Raw genomic sequence first — 21660 nt, 5'->3', positions numbered from 1 at the left:
GTGTTGCTCTTTCTGTTGGGTGCTTCTCATTGGTAGCAAGAGGTTAATACTACTTTTTGGAATTGAAGCAATTGTACGGTTATTGGCTTGTGCTGGTAGCTTTTCTCCTTTTCTGTTGCTGATGGAAGGAAGGAAGGAAGAAGAAAAATGAAACTGCAAAGACTGATGAGCAGACTCTTAAAGGTCTGCTTATCCTCCGTTCCCTGTTTGGAACGTATCCTCTCTTTTCTTGAGGCGTCAGCTCTAATTTGGCTGGCTGAAGTCACATATGAAATGCATGTATAGATCTAGTTGCCCAACTCACGGTACTGCATGATTGACTGTCTCTTTTCAGGAAAGGATGAAACTGGAATAATGCAAGGTTTTGAGAGATCCATGAGCAGAGCTGTGGGGGAGAAACTTGCAAAGCACCTATTTCCTCTAGACCCAGGTCTAACTAGTGCTCTCAGTATGCTATTCTGAGGGATAAAACATTCCAATAGAAAACCTTCACAACTGGAATCTTAGCTAATTCTTTACAATAAAAATAAAGAAAGCCACCATTCAGTCATTGTTGCTTATTATAGGCTATACACACTCCGAAACGTACTTGTGCTGCCTTTATTCTAAAGTGTTAAACTAGTTAACAATGTAGAAACAAATTCAATAGTTTTATGTAACACTGACTATTATTTCAACAGGTCTATTAACTATTTAATTTAAAGCTACTGAAGTCAAAAACAATATTTTCCATTGCAATATATGCACTTCACATGCCTATGTTCCAAATTTCCTTTGGAGATAAATACACAAACAATCAAAATGAAATAAACATCTGAAACAATTTAAAAAGTTGAAAACGTTGGTGTGCACGTCAGTGAAAGAAAAAACACCAATACTATATCTCAAACTGAACCTTTAAATCTAACCCTCTCCTACCTGAACAGAATTACTTTGCTCACTAATGGAGCTGATGGGAAGACACAGCCCTGGTCTACACTCGGGGTTGGGGAGTGGGGTTTGGACCTAAGATAGACAACTTCAGCTGCGCTATTTGCGTAGCTGAAGTCAGCATATCTTAGGTCGACTTACCCAGCCGTGAGGACAGCGGCGAGTCGACTGCTGCCACTCCCCCATCGAGTCCGCTTCCGTCTCTCGCAAGCTGGAGTTCCGGAGTTGACTGGGAGCTCGTTCAGGGATCAATTTATCACGTCTAGATGAGATGCGATAAATTGATCCCCGATAGACCGATCACTACTGGCCAATCCAGTGGGTAGTGAAGACCTGCCCCCAGACTTCAGTTTTTTTTAAAGCCTACTGCTCTCTTCCTTAAACATGCTTATTGAAGTATATAATTAGGTTCCTTCATTTTTGGTTTTTATTTAATTTTTCCCAGGAATTTATCAGTGTTTATTACAACAAAAAAAGGTGAAAATCAGTGCAAAAATTCATTTTTCTGTGTAAATATCAGGGTTTATTTTGGTGGATGGAAAGACAGGGGATAATCAAAGCATTAATATACTGAATACTTTTAACAGAATTCAATGTCGTTTGCGGAAAACAAACAGAATTCAAAACAATGCTACCTCTGAGTTTAAGAAAACAAAACATCTCTAATCCCCAAATAAAACTTTTCATTTGACTAAGTAGTTTACTGTTTTAGACTTAGAACTAGTAGCCTATAAATATTTACATTTAATAATTGCAGCACATACACTCAATATCATCCTTGTCTTTCTTTTTTTTAAACTTTTGAATGCTTCCTTGTGCTCAGATGTATTCTGATACATATTTTCCTTTTCTTGACATTTTAGTGTGTCAAATCCTTAAACCATTATCTGCTAACAGCTTGAAATGTATACATGGTGGATGTGAGATTCATGAGTATGTTCAGATGTCCACGCACTTCAGAGTTTGTGTGCGTGCCTTCCTGTTTTTTTATTGTGTGTATCTTCTAGATTAATAATAGCCTTACTTCAATAGGCATCTTTGCATACACACACATTAACGTGTTATCATAATCCATTTATCTCATGCAATGTGTTGTATTTTCCTAATAAAACAAGTTTTTATACTTTTGAATGACACAAAAGTAGGGTGAAAAATCAGAAAAAAACAATACTTTCTGTAAAAGCTGGGATTTTCTCGGTAAAAACCAGTTTAAACTGAAAACGAAGGGGCTTATTTCTGCCTTATTGGAAATATTGTACAACCTTCTGAATCTCTTAAGATTCAATTTCTCCACAAAGAATGGGAAATGTCCTATTTAGAGGTGAGCAAACTACTTCTGATTCTAAGCAAGATCTCCTCCACCTTCTGCCTTTGAAACATTATGAAAATTACACCCAATCTGACCCTTTCCGCTAAACAGCGATAGGAACTGGAAGACGACTCGGGTTCCAGGCACCCTAATTCCAGCTCACTCAGCACATGCCAGTTTAGGATAGAGTTAGGTCAGCATGACCTGAAATAGAACTTATTTGAGGTAGTGCAACCAGGTCTGTGACCATGATTTCCTCACTGAAAAGAGAAAGGAAAAAGCCACTAGCAACAAATGCCGGCACTCTGCTGTTCATTGTTTTTGAAAACTGGAATCAAGCTCCGAGAAGTCAGCATGATATAATATATGAAAGAACACAACCTGATCCAAAGGGTTAGAACTGGGTCATAGCTGATGCAGCCAACCTGGTTCTGATTCTGCATCACTGATGCACTTCAGTGATCCTGGTGTTAGTATTAGAATTGGGTCATAGATGATCTGCCCATAATTACTCTTCTCAGGCCTGCAAACCATTCCCCTCCTTTTACAAAAAGTTTAGAAAGTCCATGGTAATTGCCCATAAAACTTTCATATTTTTAAGACCACATACTAGAGACCATAGCAAGAACCAAGAAAGCGTGGAACCCAGACAGCTTTATCACCTGTGCTAGAAGACGAATAAGATTGATTTCACAGATAATAGAGAAGATAAAGACACAGATATTGCCTATACTTTTAAGCTCTAGGTTCTACCAGAATCTAATTCATTCCTGTGAAGTGTGGGGCACTTTCATGTATGCTTAGTGGAGTTATAAATAGAAGATATTATACGTTAACTTTCAGTTCCAATGGTCCCAGAGTGCTTCAACAAATCATACACATGCAGCCATCTCTGGGCTGGTTCCATCTCTGTGGAACCCAGACAGCTTTATTACCTATGGTAGAAGATAAAGATTGATTTAATAGATAATACAAAGACAATAAAGACACAGATATTGACCACCAGCACATAGCATGATGCACAAGACTAGTGCAGCAAGTCCATACCCCTTCAAAATATAACAGTATAATTACCCAAGCAGAGCACATAGGACCTCAGTTTTCATGTTCTGCTCGAAGACACACACACACACACACCACAGAGTACACAGCACCACATTCAATTAACCTATCCTGAAAAAAAACCCTGAAGGGTTAAGTTGACCCTGCTTGGAACCTGAATACGTAGTTTGAGGAACTATAGCTACCCAAGGCATGACGTTTTGGCTACTAAGCCATCCCCTGGTAAAAACCAAACTGCAATCTAATAAAAAATACAGTTTACAAAATCAATACCAATTAGTGCTCTTTCAAGCATCCTAGGACTGGAAGGTACCTCAAGAGGTCATCTAGTTCAGTCCCCGGCACTCATGGCAGTACTTAGTATTATCTAGACCATTCCTGGCAGGTGTTTGTCTAACCTGCTCTTAAAAATCTGCAATGATGGAGATTCCGCAACCTCCCTAGGCAATTTATTCCAGTGCTAAACAACACTGACAGTTAGGAAGTTTGTTAGTCTGGTGGTGTTTAACATCTTTATTAATGACATGAATATAGAAAGAAAGAGCCTACTGATCAAAATTTGCAGATGACAAAGCTGGCGCGGGGGTGGGGAGGTTGTCAACACTTTCGAGATTAGAGCTAAAATTCAGCGGGATCTTGATAAAGCGGAGAACTGGGCTATAGACAACAAAATGAAATTCAACAAAGATAATGTAAGGCGCTACACTTATGGAAGAAAAACCAAATGCACAAATACTGAATGGGGGGATAACTGGCTTGGCAGCAGCACTGCTGAGAAGGATCTGGGAGTTGAGGAATCACAGCCTTAACATGAGTCAGCAATCTGATCCTGTTGCAGAAAAAGCAAATGCAATTTTAGGTTGCATTAACAGCGGCACAGCATGGAAGTCACAGGTAGTTACACTACAGCTCTACTCGGTGCTGGTTAGACCTCAGCTGGAGTGTCCAGTTTTGGTCACCAATGTATAGAAAGGACTTGGAGAAACTGGAAAGGAACCAGAGGCAAGCAACAAAGATGATCAAAGGGATGGAATGTAAACCATATGAGCAAAATCTGAAAGAACTGGGTATGTTTAGTTTGGAAAAAAGAGGAGGAGATTAAGGGGAGACATGATAGTGGTCTGGAAACACTTGAAAGTCTACAAATATTGTCCAGAGATTACTTTTGGTCTACATTTTACAGTTTTCTTACTGTATCACACAGTTGTTCTCTCTTGCCACAGAGGGCAGGACAAGAGGCAATGGGTTCAAACTACAGCACAGCAGATTAAGATTAAATCTCAGGAAAAGCTTCCTAACTAAGAACAGTAGGACAATGGAACAGACTGCCTAGGGAAGTTGTGCAGGCTCCTTCACTGGAGATTTTCAAGAGGAGGCTGGATAGCCATCTGTCTTGGATGGTTTAGACCCAACAAATCTTGCATCTTGGCAGGAGATTAGACTTGGTGGTCCCCTTCTAACCCTATGATTCTATGACCAGTTCCACAATGGCACTTCGGCAGTGTGATGCTGAGCTTCACAAGGCCTAACTTTTCGGTGCCTAGAAAAGCCACAGGAACAACACTGCAATCCACAAAGCCTGAGTTAGGCACCTCAGCTCCCCTACACAATGAATGGGGAGAGATAGGCACCTTGGAATGCGAGTCATACAGCCAGCACACTGGGGAAGGAGCCACCTAAATTAGCCAATGGGAGACGGTGAAAGAGGGGTGTTTGAGAAGCTCCACCCCGAGTTTGACACTGAAATCCAGGCTTCAGGGAGACACCCAGCTCTGTTTGCAACCCATGAACCTGGGAGAGATGGGTGCTCCTGCACCTAACTTGTGTGTGGATCCAGATGGGGTAGGCATGCTCGGAGGCTGCCTAACTCTGTACAAAACAGCTGGAGAGTGGGGAGGGAGCCCCTGATTTATAACCATTAGCCCAGTAGATAGGGTACCCATCCAGAATGTGGAAGACTCTGGTTCGAGGCCTGCTCTGCTTGATGAGAAGGAATTTCCTGCTTTCAAGTGAGTACCCTTGCCATGGGACGAACAAACCATTCTCACTCTCTTTAGCCCAATCACTATTTAATTATTCCGTTATTTAATTAAAGTGAAATAATGAAAATAGGAGCAATTGAGGGAAGCCCACATCAGAATATCCTTTAGCCCAACAGTTAGGGCACTCACCTGAGAGGGGCAGATCCCTATTCAAATCCCTTCTCATCAGGCAGAGGTAGACAACCCAGGCAGGTACCTTAACCATGGGGCTAGAAGTCATAAGGAAAGTCTTCCTCCATCTCCACCAGTTGCTTTGCGTAGAGGTAAGCCACCTCTGAGCACACAACCCCATTTGGGCCCAAGACACTTGTTAAGTGGGCAAACAAGTATCTTCCCTCCGTTTGTGCATTTCTCAGGGGCTTAGACAGCCAGGCACCTACAGCAAGGCATCCCTGTACATGCCGTGAAGCAGACATTTAGGCATCTAGGGAACTTTTTACCGCAAACACTTCAGTGCCAACAGGGTTAGGCAGCAGATGAGCAGGGCTTTTGTGGATCATAAAGGATCCTAAAAACAGGATTTAAGCACTTAAATCTAAGACTCAGGCATCTAAGTACCTCTATGGTTCCACACCTGAGTGCCTTAAAGGTAAAATCCAAGATTTTGAATTTGACTCAATAGTCTAGTGAGAGCCTGTGTAACTAGCAGAGGGAATATTTGATAGGTCCACAGTAGCAAGTGTTGGTGAGGAGATGACTCACTAACTAAACCTGACGTGTAGTGCACTATAAATGTTCAAAAACAAATAAGAAGGGCTTGTCACTACATTGTTTGTTCAAGTTGTCACTCAAGTTTTGCTCCTACCCCAACTCCTTTCCACATACAGAAGCCTGCAGCTCAAAGTAAGCAGTGCTTCAAACTCAAGTTAGCTAGCCTGGAGGTGGGAAGAGGGGACTGAAGCTCAAGTGCTGCTGTTACTAGAGCTACTAATGCAGCGGGGATGCAGCAGCTCAAGTGAAACAACTCAAACTGCTAATGAAGTCATTCTGCATAGCTCTAGAGTTTTTTTGCAACCTGGTCACTCTTGAGTGGGGTATCTCAAGTGTATTAACTCGAGCAAACTGTTGTAGTGAAGACATGCCTTAAAAGAGCAAGTTTTCTCCACCAATATCCATGCACTTCACTGTTTGCAAAACCCTCTTAGAAGCTCGGAACATATTTCTCTCCCCCCCCTGCACTTATTTCTTTTGCATTTCAGTAGAAAAATATTAATCCCCCCCCATCCCCATTGTTTTTAAAAGAGCAGAAGTCCATATGGGTGCCTGTTTATTTCTTTATGATGCAGCATCATAGACATTAGCAGGAATATGAAGGATCTCTAGAAATGAATCAGGCCTGGTCTAGTTGAATTAGGTACATCACTCCAAGGTGTGAAAAATCCACACCCCTGATCAATGAAGTTATGCTGACTTCCTCCCTGTGTAGATGCATCCAAGCTGATGGACGAATGCTCCCATTGACCTAGCTCCCATTGCTTAGACAGGTGTTGTTCCTACACTGATGGATAGGCTGCATCAACACCATGGGGTTATACCAACATTACTACACCGTAACTATAGTGATATAGTCCCTGTACTGCACACATGGCCTCAGTCCATATGCCTTGCTCAAGAAAACTTACTGATTTCAGTGAAGAGTTCTTGAATAAATCATTCTAGATAGGACCCTTGGTTAATTGTTTGCTGCACAATAGCAGAGGGAATTCACACACTGGAGCAAATTTGGTCTAGAGAGTTTTATTGAATTTACTGGGAGCCTTATGCAAGTATTGGAGAATTTAGCCTACCTACCTTTGGTGTGTTACCTAAAGTGTATTACACCAAAAATGGGTGGCATAAATTCTCGTTGCTAATACTTGCATAAGGCTCTCAGTGTGTTACACCAAAACTGATAGATGTTTTTGTTCCTTTCTTGTTTCATTTCATTTTTCATCAGTCAAAAAAGATTGATCTGTTTTTAAAAACAGATCATTTCAACTGGAGGAAATTCTTTACCATGTAATAGAAATTTCTTCACCATATAAGAATTCTAAGGGAGATAAAGTGGAAGCTGGCAAACACCCCATTCTAACAAAGAGGCCTTATCAGATATACTGTGTATTTTTTTTTAAGAGAAGTAAGACTATCCTAAACATGGTAGCATATTGTTTTGTCAAAGATAAGCTATACAAAGATAAGCCTATACATATAAAGATATCTTTCTAAATTCTCTCTCATACCAGTCACTTTTTTGCCATACCAACTTGTGCATAAATAGAAAGGAAGACATGATTTCTCTAAAGTCAACTGGTATTTTGGTCCAAGGGTTAAACAGTAGAGCATGATGCAAGAATCATGGAGCCAGCACCATCCATGTGCTTAATATGAAGCACATGTTCAGCGTTAGTTTTCTGGGACCCAAGGTTCTCAAGTCAACTCTCATCTTGGTCTCTCACACTCACCAATTACTAGTAAAAACGTTTGTCCTTTTATGAGAGCCTCATCTTCTTAAGCTATAGAGTTATTAGGTAACAAATGGGCTCATGAATATAATTGTCTACATATTGCAGGATTTCAACAACTATCTGAGATACATACTTTTGGCAGCAAAAGAAAAAAGTGTCCTGATTCTGGAACTTGCATTCCTTTCCAATTCTGTGTTTTTAATTAACATTTCTTTTGCATGGCAAAGCATTGATGGCTTCAGTTTTTAACATTAAATGGGATACTCCTTTTTAAACCTTAAAAAACAAAGCTTGATAAAACAGTACCAATACTGCAATACCATAATGAACTTCTAAACCATAATTCTACAGTAGTCTACACAATTGTGTTATTTACTGTATACATGTCATTTATCAATTTGGTGATAAAGGCTGGAAGAGGGGCAGAGTCATAGTAAAAGAACACACTGGCCTTCCATTCCTGAGGATCTGGATTCATGTCCTAAAGTCCCAAGTACAGCTAGTTGAAACATATTTGACTGAATGAAAATTCAAAGCTAGAATGTTTTGCAGAGATGTATTGGTTTTATCAAACTTTTTCTCTGAAAGACTTAAAGACAGACACACTCACAAACTAGCCTGGGATCCAAAAGTCGCAGGTTCAAGTCCCAACTCTACCTGATTCTGTGTGGCATAGGATGAAAACACTCTGCTTTGAGTCAGGCAGACATCTTGAAGCAATGAAAAATGAAAACAAATTTCAAAAATGTTGTAAGTGGCAGTGCAATGGAATTATCATCGCCTAGGCAGCTCTAGTCAGAAACAAGAGAGTGTATTTGGCAGTCACAGCTTCTCTCTTTCTACCCCTCCCCACACAAACACTTTTGCACATCACAGGACTGGCCACAGAATTCAACTAACTGGCATTTTCTGCTCAAGGTGACCAGATCTGAAATGGTAAAGATATTGAAGAACTAAAATGCACTGGCGGAAATGTAAAAATAGGTCTGCATAGTACCTGACTGCAAAATGATTAGCTCAAGCAAATGCCAATAATGTCTGACTACGTGCATGATAGTTAACAAATTTAAAAACAAAAAAGTAAGCAGCCCTATAAATACAGCATCTGGCATCTTTTAAACTCAGCCCTCATTGAATCTGAAGATCTTTAAACCAAGATTTCTGGCCACTTTCTCTGAGTAACTTCTAGGATATGTTCATATTTACCCTGTTCCCATCTATTTCCCATTAGTGACAGCTGTGCAGACCTTCACTAACTTGAGCATTTGCTTGGTTGAGTTAATATTAGCCACATGCTTTTTCTCACTTTTCATTCAACTTATCAGCACTGGCATCTTTATGAATCCACTTCATTTAAAATGTTGGCTTCTTTATATATATTGCAGATTGTAATCCCTCCACCCCACAGGATGAAGGCAGCCATCACTCTATGCCAATTCACATAGTCTAAGAACAACCTATACACTACCAGATAATGGAAGCCATCATCAGTGTCAAAATTACATTATGTACAGTATGTAATGACATTAGCAATATTTATATAGGAAGGTTTTTGAAGTTGGTTTTTTTTTCCACCCAAAAATGTCTTGTCATTTTGATCTATACACAAGGGAAAATTACTATGCAAGAAATCCCAAAAAGCAAATTAAAGCATAACAATGGATAGAAAGCTCATTTTTATCCCAGGGCCGATTTCTCATTCTGAGGTTCTTGTGACTTTGATAAATTTTATAATAATGAGTTGTGTACATGACCTCTAATAACCAACAGCTTGTAATACGTTCCATCTGCTAGAGAAGTCCCAAGAGGCACTAGCCTTCTACGTCCAAAACTGTTTCTAATTCTTTTCTTCCAATTGAAGAAAAAAGTTAACAGCTATTCAGTTCAGCTCAGCTCTAGAAAGCTTATACCTGACTGGATAGTTGATATTTGAAAATGAAACTTTGCAAATGCATAGAAAAGGATGTCAGTCATTAAAATGATCCTTTTATTCTCCTGCTTGGCTTGCTTCTTCATATCGATCATTTGTTCTAGTTATCTCAAGTGTCTCATCTAAGCCCTATAGGTATACTAGCAGATGTCCAGGCAAGAGTTCCCTCTTCCCTTACCACTCTGACACCCCCTCTGGGTGGGGTTGGTGGCCTGTGATATACAGAAGGTCAGACGAGGCAATCCGGTGGTCCTTTCTGGCCTTAAACTAGGATGCTCTGATACTAGACCTCTTTGCAGCAGAAGATATAGACCACAGCAATGGTAGCAGAGAAAGAAAACCTGATTTCTGGGCTGTAAAGCAAAGTCAGAGTTTCTGTCCTAACAACCTGAAATGAGGAGGAAGCTGGGCTCAGTACTGAAAAAGAAAATTGTATAGTGATCCTGAGAAGAGTAAATCAGTGCACAAGAGCTCTTGATTAAGAGCAATAGAAATGCAGGGCAAGAAAATACTACAACAAAGAGTACCTTTTAGGTCTTTTCACAAAGTCATATTCTGAAGACTTGCTCTTGGTGGTTCATCACTTGGTAAATCCATGCTGCCTCTACTGAGGTGGAGATATATATTATTTTTTTCCCATTGACACAAATTTTTCTTTCACCTTTCCAGATATGATCTGTACGGACTGGGTTTGCTGCCACTGTAGCAGCAGATCCATGTTTGTATGGGATAAATTTAATGTCTTCAGAATGACTCCAAAAAACAATTGCTCACCAAGAATCTGGAAGCACTCAAGGAGTTTGGGCAAACACCACAGTTGTTTATCCCTCATGGTTAGTAAAGAAAAAGCAGAGCAATATTCGGTCCACTGTATCCTGAGATTGCCAGGACTCTTTGGGAAGGTAGGATACTGGCAACCCTCATTCATGTCTCTGCTTCATGCTAAATGAACTCAGCAATTAATGCCCTAAGCTTCCCTTTTGGGGTAGAAAGTAATTGAGAAGGAGCTGTCCTGTCATGAGGGGTTCCTGTCTGGAGGCCTCAGATTTCCCCGATCCTTCCATTTGACTTTAAGCCTGGATGGACACAAAAAATGGCATTTGTCTCACTGGTGAAGATCTCACACTAATGGGCAATTGTCAGGTGTCCAGACTTTTTTTAATACATTAATAAAAATCAGCAACGTTTAACACTGGTCACAAGCATAAGGCTCATCTCCCCTCCTCGCAAGCATTCATGTGTCGGAGCGAAGGAGCGAAGTGTGGGGAGAATTGCTTGTTTGTAGAGGATGGCCATTTTTGCCCACCTGTGGAATTATATATATTTATGTCTATTAAGCCTGAGCTCTCTGGAAGGGCACAGTCTATAAATCCAAGAATATAAACGTTATAGGCAACAACGAATATCCCAAAACGCAACTGAGCCCTGGTCTACACTAGGAGTTTAGGTCGAATTTAGCAGCGTTAAATCTATGTAAACCTGCACCTGTCCACACGATGAAGCCCTTTTTTTCGACTTAAAGGGCTCGTAAAGATTTCCTTAATCCACCTCTGACAAGTGGATTAGCACTTAAATCGGCCTTGCCAGGTTGAATTTGGGGTACTGTGGACGCAATTAGATAGTATTGGCCTCTGGGAGCTATCCCAGAGTGCTCTATTGTGATGGCTCTGGACAGCACTCTCAACTTAGATGCACTGGCCAGGTAGACAGGAAAAGGCCTGCAAAATTTTGAATTTCAATTTCCTGTTTGCATGGTCACCTGCAGCTTGCCACGCTGGCCAGAGCTCATCAGCAGACATGACCATGATGGAGTCCCAGAATTGCAAAAGAGCTCCAGCATGGACCGAGAGGGAGGTACGGGATCTGATCGCTGTATGGGGAGAGGAATCCGTGCTATCAGAACTGCATACCAGTTTTCAAAATGCCAAAACCTTTGTCAAAATCTCCCAGGGCATGAAGGACGGAGGCCATAACAGGGACCCGAAGCAGTGCCGCGTGAAACTTAAGGAGCTGAGGCAAGCCTACCAGAAAACCAGAGAGGCGAACGGCCGCTCCGGGTCAGAGCCCTAAACATGCCGCTTCTATGATGAGCTGCATGCCATTTTAGGGCGTTCAGCCACCACTACCCCAGCCGTGTTGTTTGACACCTTCAGTGGAGATGGAGGCAACACAGAAGCAGGTTGTGGGGATGAGGAAGATGATGATGATGAGGTATATAGCTCACAGCAAGCAAGCGGAGAAACTGGTTTTCCCAACAGCCAGGAACTTTCTCTCACCCTGGACCTGGAGGCAGTCCCCCCAGACCCACCCAAGGCTGCCTCCCTGACCCGCCAGGCGGAGAAGGGACCTCTGATGAGTGTACCTTTTAAAATACTATACATGGTTTAAAAGCAAGCATGTTTAATGATTAATTTGCCCTGGCATTTGCGGCTCTCCTGGATGTACTCCCAAAGCCTTTGCAAAAGGTTTCTGGGGAGTGCAGCCTTATTCCACCCACCATGGCAGGACACTTTACCACACCAGGCCAGTAGCACGTACTCAGGAATCACTGTAGAACAAAGCATTGCAGGGTATGTTTGCTGGCATTCAAACATCCATTCTTTATCTCTCTGTGTTATCCTCAGGAGAGTGATATCATTCATGGTCACCTGGTTGAAATAGGGTGCTTTTCTTCAGGGGACATTGAGAGGTGTCCGTTCCTGCTGGGCTGTTTGCCTGTGGCTGAACAGAAATGTTCCCCGCTGTTAGCCACAGGGGGGGAGGGGAGGGCTAGCCACGTGTTGGGGGGAGGCAAAATGTGACCTTTGAACAAAAGCACATGTGCAGTGTATGTAATGTTAACAGCAAGGTTTACCGTGAAAGAATGTACCCATTGTTCTAGAAAAACGTGTCCTTTTAAATACCACTGCCTCTTTTTTTCCTCCACCAGCTGCATGCGTTTCAATGATGACAGGATCTTCTCCTTCCCAGAGGCTAGTGAAGATTAGAAGGCGAAAAAAACACACTCATGATGAAACGTTCTCTGAGCTCATGGCGTCCTCCCACACTGACATAGCACAGACGACTGCGTGGAGGCAGACAACGTCAGAGTGCAGGAAAGCACAATATGACCGGGAGGAGAGGTGGCGGGCTGAAGAGAGGGCTGAAGCTCAAATGTGGCAGCAACGTGATGAGTGGAGGCAGGATTCAATGCTGAGGCTGCTGGAGGATCAAACCAATATGCTCCAGCGTATGGCTGAGTTGCAGGAAAGGCAGCAGGAGCACAGACCGCCGCTACAGCCCCTGTGTAACCAACCGCCCTCCTCCCCAAGTTCCATAGCCTCCTCACCCAGATGCCCAAGAACGCAGTGGGGGGGCCGCCGGCCACCCAGCCACTCCACCCCAGAGGATTGCCCAAGCAACAGAAGGCTGGCATTCGATAAGTTTTAAAGTTTTAAAGTGCTGTGTGGCCTTGTCCTTCCCTCCTCCACCACCCCTCCCGGGCTACCTTGGTAGTTATCCCCCTATTTGTCTGATGAATGAATAAAGAATGCATGAATGTGAAGCAACAATGACTATTGCCTCTGACAGCGGTGATCGAAGGGAGGAGGGGAGGCTGGTTAGCTTACAGGGAAGTAGAGTGAACCAAGGGGCAGTGGGTTTCATCATGGAGAAACAAGCAGAACTTTCACACCGTAGCCTGGCCAGTCATGAAACTGGTTTTCAAAGCTTCTCTGATGCGCACCGCGCCCTCCTGTGCTCTTCTAACCACCCTGGTGTCTGGCTGTGCGAAACCAGCAGCCAGGCGATTTGTCTCAATATCCTACCCTGCCATAAACATCTCCCCTTTACTCACAGATATTATGGAGCGCACAGCAAGCAGTAATAACAGTGGGAATATTGGTTTCGCTGAGGTGTAACCGAGTCAGTAAACTGCGCCAGCGCACTTTTAAACGTCCAAATGCACATTCTACCACCATTCTGCACTTGCTCAGCCTGTAGTTGAACAGCTCCTGACTACTGTCCAGGCTGCCTGTGTACAGTTTCATGAGCCATGGCATTAAGGGGTAGGCTGGGTCCCCAAGAATACATATAGGCATTTCAACGTCCCCAACGGTTATTTTCTGGTCTGGGAATAAAGTCTCTTCTTGCAGCTTTTGAAGCAGACCAGAGTTCCTGAAGATGCGAGCGTCATGTACCTTTCCCGGCCATCCCACGTTGATGTTGGTGAAACGTCCCTTGTGATCCACCAGTGCTTGTAGCACTATTGAAAAGTACCCCTTGCGGTCTATGTACTCGCCGGCTTGGTGCTCCGGTGCCAAGATAGGGATCTGGGTTCCGTCTATGGCCCCACCACAGTTAGGGAATCCCATTGCAGCAAAGCCATCCACTATGACCCGCACATTTCCCACTATCTTTGATATCAGCAGATCTTTGATTGCGTTGGCTACTTGCATCACAGCAGCCCCCACAGTAGATTTGCCCACTCCAAATTGATTCCTGACTGACCTGTGGCTGTCTGGCATTGCAAGCTTCCACAGGGCTATCGCCACTCGCTTCTCAACTCTGAGGGCTGCTTTCATCTTGGTATTCTTGAGCCTCAGGGCAGGGGAAAGCAAGTCAAAGTTCCATAAAAGTGCCCTTACGCATGCCAAAGTTTTGCAACCACTGGGAATCGTACCAGACCTGCAACACTATGTGGTCCCACCAGTCTGTGCTTGTTTCCCGAGCCCAGAATTGGCGTTCCATCGCATGAACCTGGCCCATTAGCACCATGATGCCCACATTGCCAGGGCCCCTGCTTTGAGAGAAGTCTTGTCCACGTCCTCATCATTCACATTATCGCGCTGACGTCGTCTACTCGCCCGGTATCGTTTTGCCAGGTTCCGGTGCTGCATATACTGCTGGATAATGTGCATGGTGTTTAATGTGCTCCTAATTGCCAAAGGGATCTGAGCGGGCTCTATGCTTGCCGTGGTATGGAGTCTGCACAGAAAAAAGGTGCGGAATGATTGTCTGCCGTTGCCCTGATGGAGGGAGGGGCAACTGACTACATGGCTTACAGGGAATTAAAATCAACAAAGGGGGTGGCTTTGCAAGAAACAGAATGGCCCCCTCAAGGATAGAACTCAAAACTGGGTTTGGCAGGCCATTGATTTCACAGAGGGAAGGAGGAGAAAATTAATACAAATCAAATCTGGTCTATTTCTTGTTTTGAGCCACTTCATCTATCTTTATACATCTTGCTGGTAGCAGACTGTGCAGCACGACCGCTAGCCGACATCATCTCCTGGGTACTCGGCAGAAGACTGTGCAGTATGACTAGCCATCATCTTCTGCTGGCTGGACGTTAAAAGACAGCGCACTGCCGGTAGGACTGAATCACCACAAGACGAAACTTAAAAGGGAAATGACCTGGCTGAGTCACTCCCATGTTTGCCCAGGCACCCGATTAAAAGAGCACCCAGGACTAGTCAATGACGGCTACCAGTCATACTGCACTGTCTGCTGCCAAAAGGCAATTAACTGCTGCTGTGTAGCAATGCAGTACCACGTCTGCCAGCACCCAAGAGACATACGGTGATGGTTTGCTGAGTGGGCTCCATGCTTGCCGTGGTATGGCGTCTGCACAGGTAACTCAAGAAAAAAGGTGCAAAACAATTGTCTGCCCCTGCTTTCACAGAGGGAGGGAGGGAGGGAACGGGGCCTGACGATATGTACCCAGAACCACCCAAGACAATGTTTTAGCCCCATCAGGCACTGGGATTTCTACCCAGAATTCAGATGGGCAGCGGAGACTGCAGGAACTGTGGGATAGCCACCCATGGTGCAATGCTCCGGAAGTCTATGGTTGCCTCGGTACTGTGGACATACTCCGCTGACTACATGCACTTAGAGCACTTGTGTGGGGACACACAATCGACTGTATAAAAACGCTTTCTACAAAACCGACTTCTATAAATTTGACCTAATTTTGTAGTGTAGACAAATGTGGCCCACACAATGTACTCACATACTGTACTCTAGGTGTTGGGCAGGGAATAAAAATTCAAGGTTTTAAAAGCATATGAAGCATAATCTTGCTAGGAACATTTAAAAGCTGATGAAAGGCTAATAATGATGAATGAGGAATAAAGGGAGATATTACAGTGAAATAAAGGAAACAAACATCCCACTGGAAAATTGTGTGGCCACTAAATCTAGGGTAATTCTCCCAGGATTAAGATTGCTTCTCCATCATCATCAGTCATCATCCTAAGTCGTGTACTGCACGTTCTTCAACCAAGGTAGAGAAACAGTTTATATTACACCTGCCAAAACAGTGCAATTAAAAATACTTATTTCACACCACCACATTTTGTACAGCATATTTCACTTGAGATCATTACAAACTGACTCCGCAAGTCAGTATTTATGAAAGGAACATTTTTCTAACATTGTTTTACACATTGGATAGTCCAAAAATTACTGATCTACCATATTTTTACAGATACTTTTTTTCTGAAGCATCACAGTTCATAAGTTCTCATTCCTCCCCTTGCTACTCACAAGCACCTGCTGTGACACTATGTTCACATCTGAATTAAACAGCTGGCAGGCACTATTTAAAAAAAACCTGGAGATATGATGTTGCAATGACAGATCAGTAGAGATGATGCAGCCTGACACCACCTAAGTTTGTCATAGTCTCTGTAAAACCCTCAGCTTCCACACATCTATGGCCAAGCCACTCCAGTCTATGGAACACTGAAAGGGCAGACAGTATCATCTCTGTCATTTACCATTCCTTTATCCCTTCCTAAACTCCTCCAATACTCTTCCATTTTGATTTCAGTTTCAAGGCAGAAGGGAGGGGAGGGGGGAATTCCCCCCTTTTTGAAGCACCAGGCTGCAAGCCTTTAACTGCTCACAAGGAATCTTTGAAGAAAATCAGGTTAAAACTGTTAAGGTGGTCAAGCATATTTAGCCAATTAATCAATCTAGTTGGCTCAACATATTCTTGGAAGCTTTGTTACAGACGGAATAAATCCGAAGAGGAAACACTAACTTAGCACTGCACTTTGGCTAAAAGGAGATAAAGAATATAGAAAAACAGTTGGCCCTAGAATAGCATGCATTCTAGCCTCTACAGCAAGGGTTGGCAACCTTCGGCATGCAGTCCACCACAGTAATCTGCTGGCGGGCCATGAGACAGTTTGTTTACGTTGACTGTCCATAGCCATGGCCGCCCACAGTTTGCTATTTCCAGCCAATGGGAGCTGCGGAAAGCAGTGTGGGCCACAGGGATGTGCTGGCCACTGCTTACCACAGCTCCCTTTGGCCAGGAACAGTGAACTGCAGCCACTGGAAGCTGCGGGGGACATGCCTAGGAATGGTCAATGTAAACAAAATGCCACAAGGCCTGCCAGCGGATTACCCTGATGAGCTGCACGCCAAAGGTTGCTGACCACTGCTCTACAAATTGGAAAAAACAACTTAATTCTCTCTTCACCCATCTGAAAGGAGAAAAAAACAAACACCTGATTTTCCTTTGTTACCAGCTGGTAGGGGCAGAAAGCACTACAAATATAAAGTTAGCCTTTTTAACATAATATTTCCAGCTAGACATAGCACTTTGAACACAGAAACAGCTATAGCAGGTCAGACCAATGGGCCATTTAGCTCCGTATCCTGTCTTCTGAGAGCAGCCAATGCCAGATGATTTAGAGGGAATGAACACAACAGGGCAATTAGTAAGTGATCTATCTTCCAGTCCCAGATTCTGGCAGCTGGAATTTTAGGGATACTCAGAGCATGGGTGGGGTCCCTGACCAACTTGGTTAATAGCCACTGATTGACCTATCCTCCATGAACTTATCTAATTCTTTTTTTGTTTTTAAAGTTATACTTTTGACTTTCACAACATTCCCTGGTGATGAGTTCCATAGGTTAACTGTGCATTGTGTCAGGAAGTGCTTCCTTATATTTAACACTTGCTGCCTATTAATTTCATTGTGCGACTCCTGGTTCTTGTGGTATGTGAAGGGGTAAATAACACTTCACTATTCACTTTCTCCACACCATTCATGATTTTATAGACTTCTACCAATCCCCCCCTTAGTCATCTCTTTTCCAAGCTAAACAGACAAATGTATGAAAACTGTTCCGTATCCCTTAATCATTTGTATTGCCCTTTCCTTTACTTTTTCCAATTCTAATATTTTTTAAGATGGGGTGAGCAGAACTGCATGCAGTATTCAAGGTGTGGGTGTACCATGGACTTATATAATGGCATTATATTTTTTGTTTTATTATCCATCCCTTTCCTGATGGTTGCTAACATTCTCAGCTTTTTTGATTGCTGCTACACATTGAGCAGATCTTTTCAGAGAACTATCCACAGTAACTCCAAGATCTCTTTTTTGAGTGGTAACATCTAATTTAGACCCCATCATTTTCTATGTATATTTTGGAATAGATTTTCCAATTTGCATTACCTTGCATTTATCAACACTGAATTTCATCTCCCATTTTGTTGCCCAGTCACCAAGTTTTGTGAGATCCCTTCATAACTTGGCAGTCAACTTTGGACTTACCTTATTTTGTGTCATCTGCAAACTTTGTCACCTCACGGTTTACCTCCTTTTCCAGATTATTTATGAATATGAATAGCACAATCCCAGTACAGATTCTTGGGGGACCCCACAATTTACCTCTCCATTGTGAAAACTGACCAGTTTGCTTGTTCAAACGGTGAACATTTAAGGAATATTCTTTAAATGAAGAACTGAACAGGCAGGGGAATGGACAAGGGCTTTAATGTTCTTTTCTTTAACTTCTATGATGCTAAGGAACAAATAAAACTTAATTACCAATCACACTTTATCTTTTGCCTGTCACTGTCTGACTATTACTGCAATAGCTATATATATATATATATATATATATATATAAAAGATGAAGCAAAATCTTCAAGTGAGAATGCATGCAACCCAAGTTTTATAGCCATTAAGAACAAATGAGAATGTCATGAGTAAATTATAAAAATACTCTAAGTTACAACATAATACAAGAATGTAGTAGAGAGGTTAATCAAAGTCTGAATAATTTATGTTGCTTTACATTAGGATTCAATTCAAAACCATAAGAAAAATCAAAATATACATGAATGAAACCTTTAAACAATACATTAGTTTTAATCTGCATTTGGTTGCACCCCATGGATATAAATAGCAACTAATTTTAAATGTAATTGCTCAATTAGTATATTTTTTAGAAGTAGCCAAAGATAGAGATTTGAATGGTGTTCATTTACAGCAACCTCTAAGTAGCTGCCTCTCACTCTAGGTATACTATATAAATAGCCCATCAAGAGGGCCCTCAGAGAGAAACCAGAATGTCATGTGCTTACACTTTTCTTAACTGATTTATTTTTGCTACTCAACAGCCTCTGTTGTTGGTTAGTGGATTATACAACCTAGCATACCACTTGACCTTCATTCCTGTGGTCTATGAAGTCAAAACTATTCAAAAAAGTCACCACCTTATTACACTGTGTTCAGCAGCAGCAGGTACACAGCATGTACTCTGAGAACAAATACATTTAAAAAGCAAACTATCGCACCACAAAAAAAACAGAGAAAAAAGCCATCAAATCCTGTGACAGCCCAAATGCCATATTAGAAAATCCATTTAGTACAGAGATGCTAGGCAAGTTTATTGGAGACTTCTTGAATCCCATGTCAAACGGCAGAAGGCATGATGTTCTTCAAAGCTACCTGAAACAAATACTTTATTTACTGTACTTGACCAGATCATTTCTGGATCCTTCATTTAGCCTAGCAGGTATTTGCAGGTTTCCGAAAGGGCAAGATAGGAGCATGGGGAAACCATCCTCCAGTGAATCTGCTTCCTCTGCTAGAGGCTTCGCTGGTCCAAGATTTGTACAGAGAGGGGGTTTTTACCCAAAAGACAAAGGGAGGTAGATTACAGATAGAAAAATTGTTTTAAGAGCAGCTCTGAAATTTATTATACCAATACTATTTTATATGCACATTTATGTAGTGTCTTCCATCATTAAAAGTCTCAAAGCACTGTACAAACACAAGAATCTCTTTACTTAAGACTGAAATCCAGCCATTTCCAGAGTGAAATGCAGCTACTGTTTACAACACAGAACTTTAATGCAGGAAGTGAAGAAAAATACTGTTTCCAACTGAAACTATCATATCCACCTAGGTATAAAATATGTATATGCCACCCCATCATTGTCATATCTGCATGTCACGCTAGCATATAAGATAAGAAAAGCAAGTCTCACTTTCTCCCTTCCCAGTTGGTAGGAACTTGATTAAATTGACAGGGTATGTGTGTGTGTTGATAACATACTGAGGGAAAGCTAGGCTCATGGGATAAACTTTGCATTTAGTTCTCACTGTGGGATGAGGTCTGTGCCAGAAATTTTAAAAGGCAGAACTAAACTGGCATTTTGGATTTTATGTACAGTATGTTAAACAAAAACACAATTCCTTTGATAGTCACGATATATGTTAATTTATCTCTAATTTTACTATGTGGTGCCCACATTTGTGTCATTTAAATGGTCCTTGTTTTCAGATAACTTGCTTCATTAACTATTTTAAAATTGCATACACAAAGATTGTATCCTTTTGCCAGTTCTTTCAACAGTGTCTGCTTTAAAGATTTGCAGCCCTAAACATAAATATAAGTAAATTACCTCCAGGTTCATCAAGGTAAAAAGCCACGTCTTTTTTGTCTTCTCTTTCATCAATGTGATCGTAAGTGATCTGTGGAATGGGTAAGGCAGTCTGTCCAGGATTTACTATTGGTGTCGAGCCATTATCACGCCCAGGTTTTCCTTTTCTTTTATATCTTCTAGACTGAAGCAATGGAAATGGGATAATAGCAAAGATATTAACTGCATGCAGAGAAAAGTGCAACATGCTTGAGATTTATTACATAGTAAATTTGAATTTGATACTACAACTTTTAAGTTAAATTAAGAAGTAAGGGTGAAATTCAGAGCCACGGCCAAGGTCAAGTTCAAAGCCATGGCCAAAATCCTTGGCCAAAGTTTTGAAAACTGACACATTCTGGATGCCCAACTTTAAAACACCTTAAAGAGACCAAACTTCTAGTGAGCAGGCAGTCAATACTCTCTGAAAAGAAGGTCTCTAATTTTTCTCAAATTGGATGCCCAAAACTTGAGTATAAAACTGAGGCCCCAAAATTATGTGTTGTGACTATATAACAATTGCACAGGCATCAAGGCCTTTTAGAAAGATAGAACAGAGGGCTAAGAGTAGAAAAACACAAGATCTAATGGCTAGATTTCTTCAATAGTCTGAGAAAATTCAGAATTGCTGTAGCTTCTCTCCAGAGTGTACTGGTGCAGCTAGAGATTTCCCTATTTTCCCTGTCTGTGAGTAAGTAAATGAATTAAAAATTACATTAATATCAAACCTTGATTCTATATGATGTGCCAGGAACAGTACTAAAATGGGGAGCTTGATGGAATCTAATATTATAATTCAAAATGTGTGTAAAAGGGAAGTCAACTATTAGAGATAAAGATTTGGGCAAAATATTGTAAACTTTAACAGGCTTTACCTCGTGGGCAATTTTGTTCGGAAAGAAAGGGGTTGTGTTCCTGTTGATTTCTTTTCATTTAAGTGATAAAGCAAAGTAGCAAGGCTAATGTTTGCAATTAAGCATGCTTATTCTATCAAGTTAGTGAAATACATCTATGCTGAAAGAGGCCGTAAATAAAAGGAAGTGAAACCAAACTGTGTTTATAAGAACACTTGACCAGAGTGGAATAATCAGAAATATAACTGATTCATAAAGCACAGATTCAGCTCAGTCACATGTACAGAGGTCCCGCCAATTTTGTTAAAACAAGGAGAACAGAAATGGAAAATTTACACAGACGTTCTAGTTTGAGAACAATGGTCACTGAAGTGA

The 21660-nt window shown here is 41.8% G+C and overlaps 1 protein-coding gene across 1 annotated transcript in view; it reads right to left on the bottom strand.

The window, feature by feature from the left end:
- Window positions 1-21660, bottom strand: part of LOC144271558 (potassium voltage-gated channel subfamily KQT member 1-like) — a 449329-nt gene that overhangs the window by 320167 nt on the left and 107502 nt on the right. The window contains exons 10-11 of the mRNA XM_077829000.1: window positions 20442-20571; window positions 6966-6998 (exon numbers count right to left, since the gene is read on the bottom strand). Coding sequence (XP_077685126.1) covers window positions 6966-6998; window positions 20442-20571 — 163 coding nt within the window. The remainder of the gene's footprint in view (window positions 1-6965; window positions 6999-20441; window positions 20572-21660) is intronic.

The sequence above is a fragment of the Eretmochelys imbricata genome, chromosome 1 (genome assembly GCF_965152235.1).
Source record: "Eretmochelys imbricata isolate rEreImb1 chromosome 1, rEreImb1.hap1, whole genome shotgun sequence".
In the NCBI taxonomy this organism is placed as follows: Eukaryota; Metazoa; Chordata; order Testudines; family Cheloniidae; genus Eretmochelys; species Eretmochelys imbricata.
Note: the sequence above shows the minus strand (reverse complement) of the source record. Positions and strands in the feature narration are given on the sequence as shown.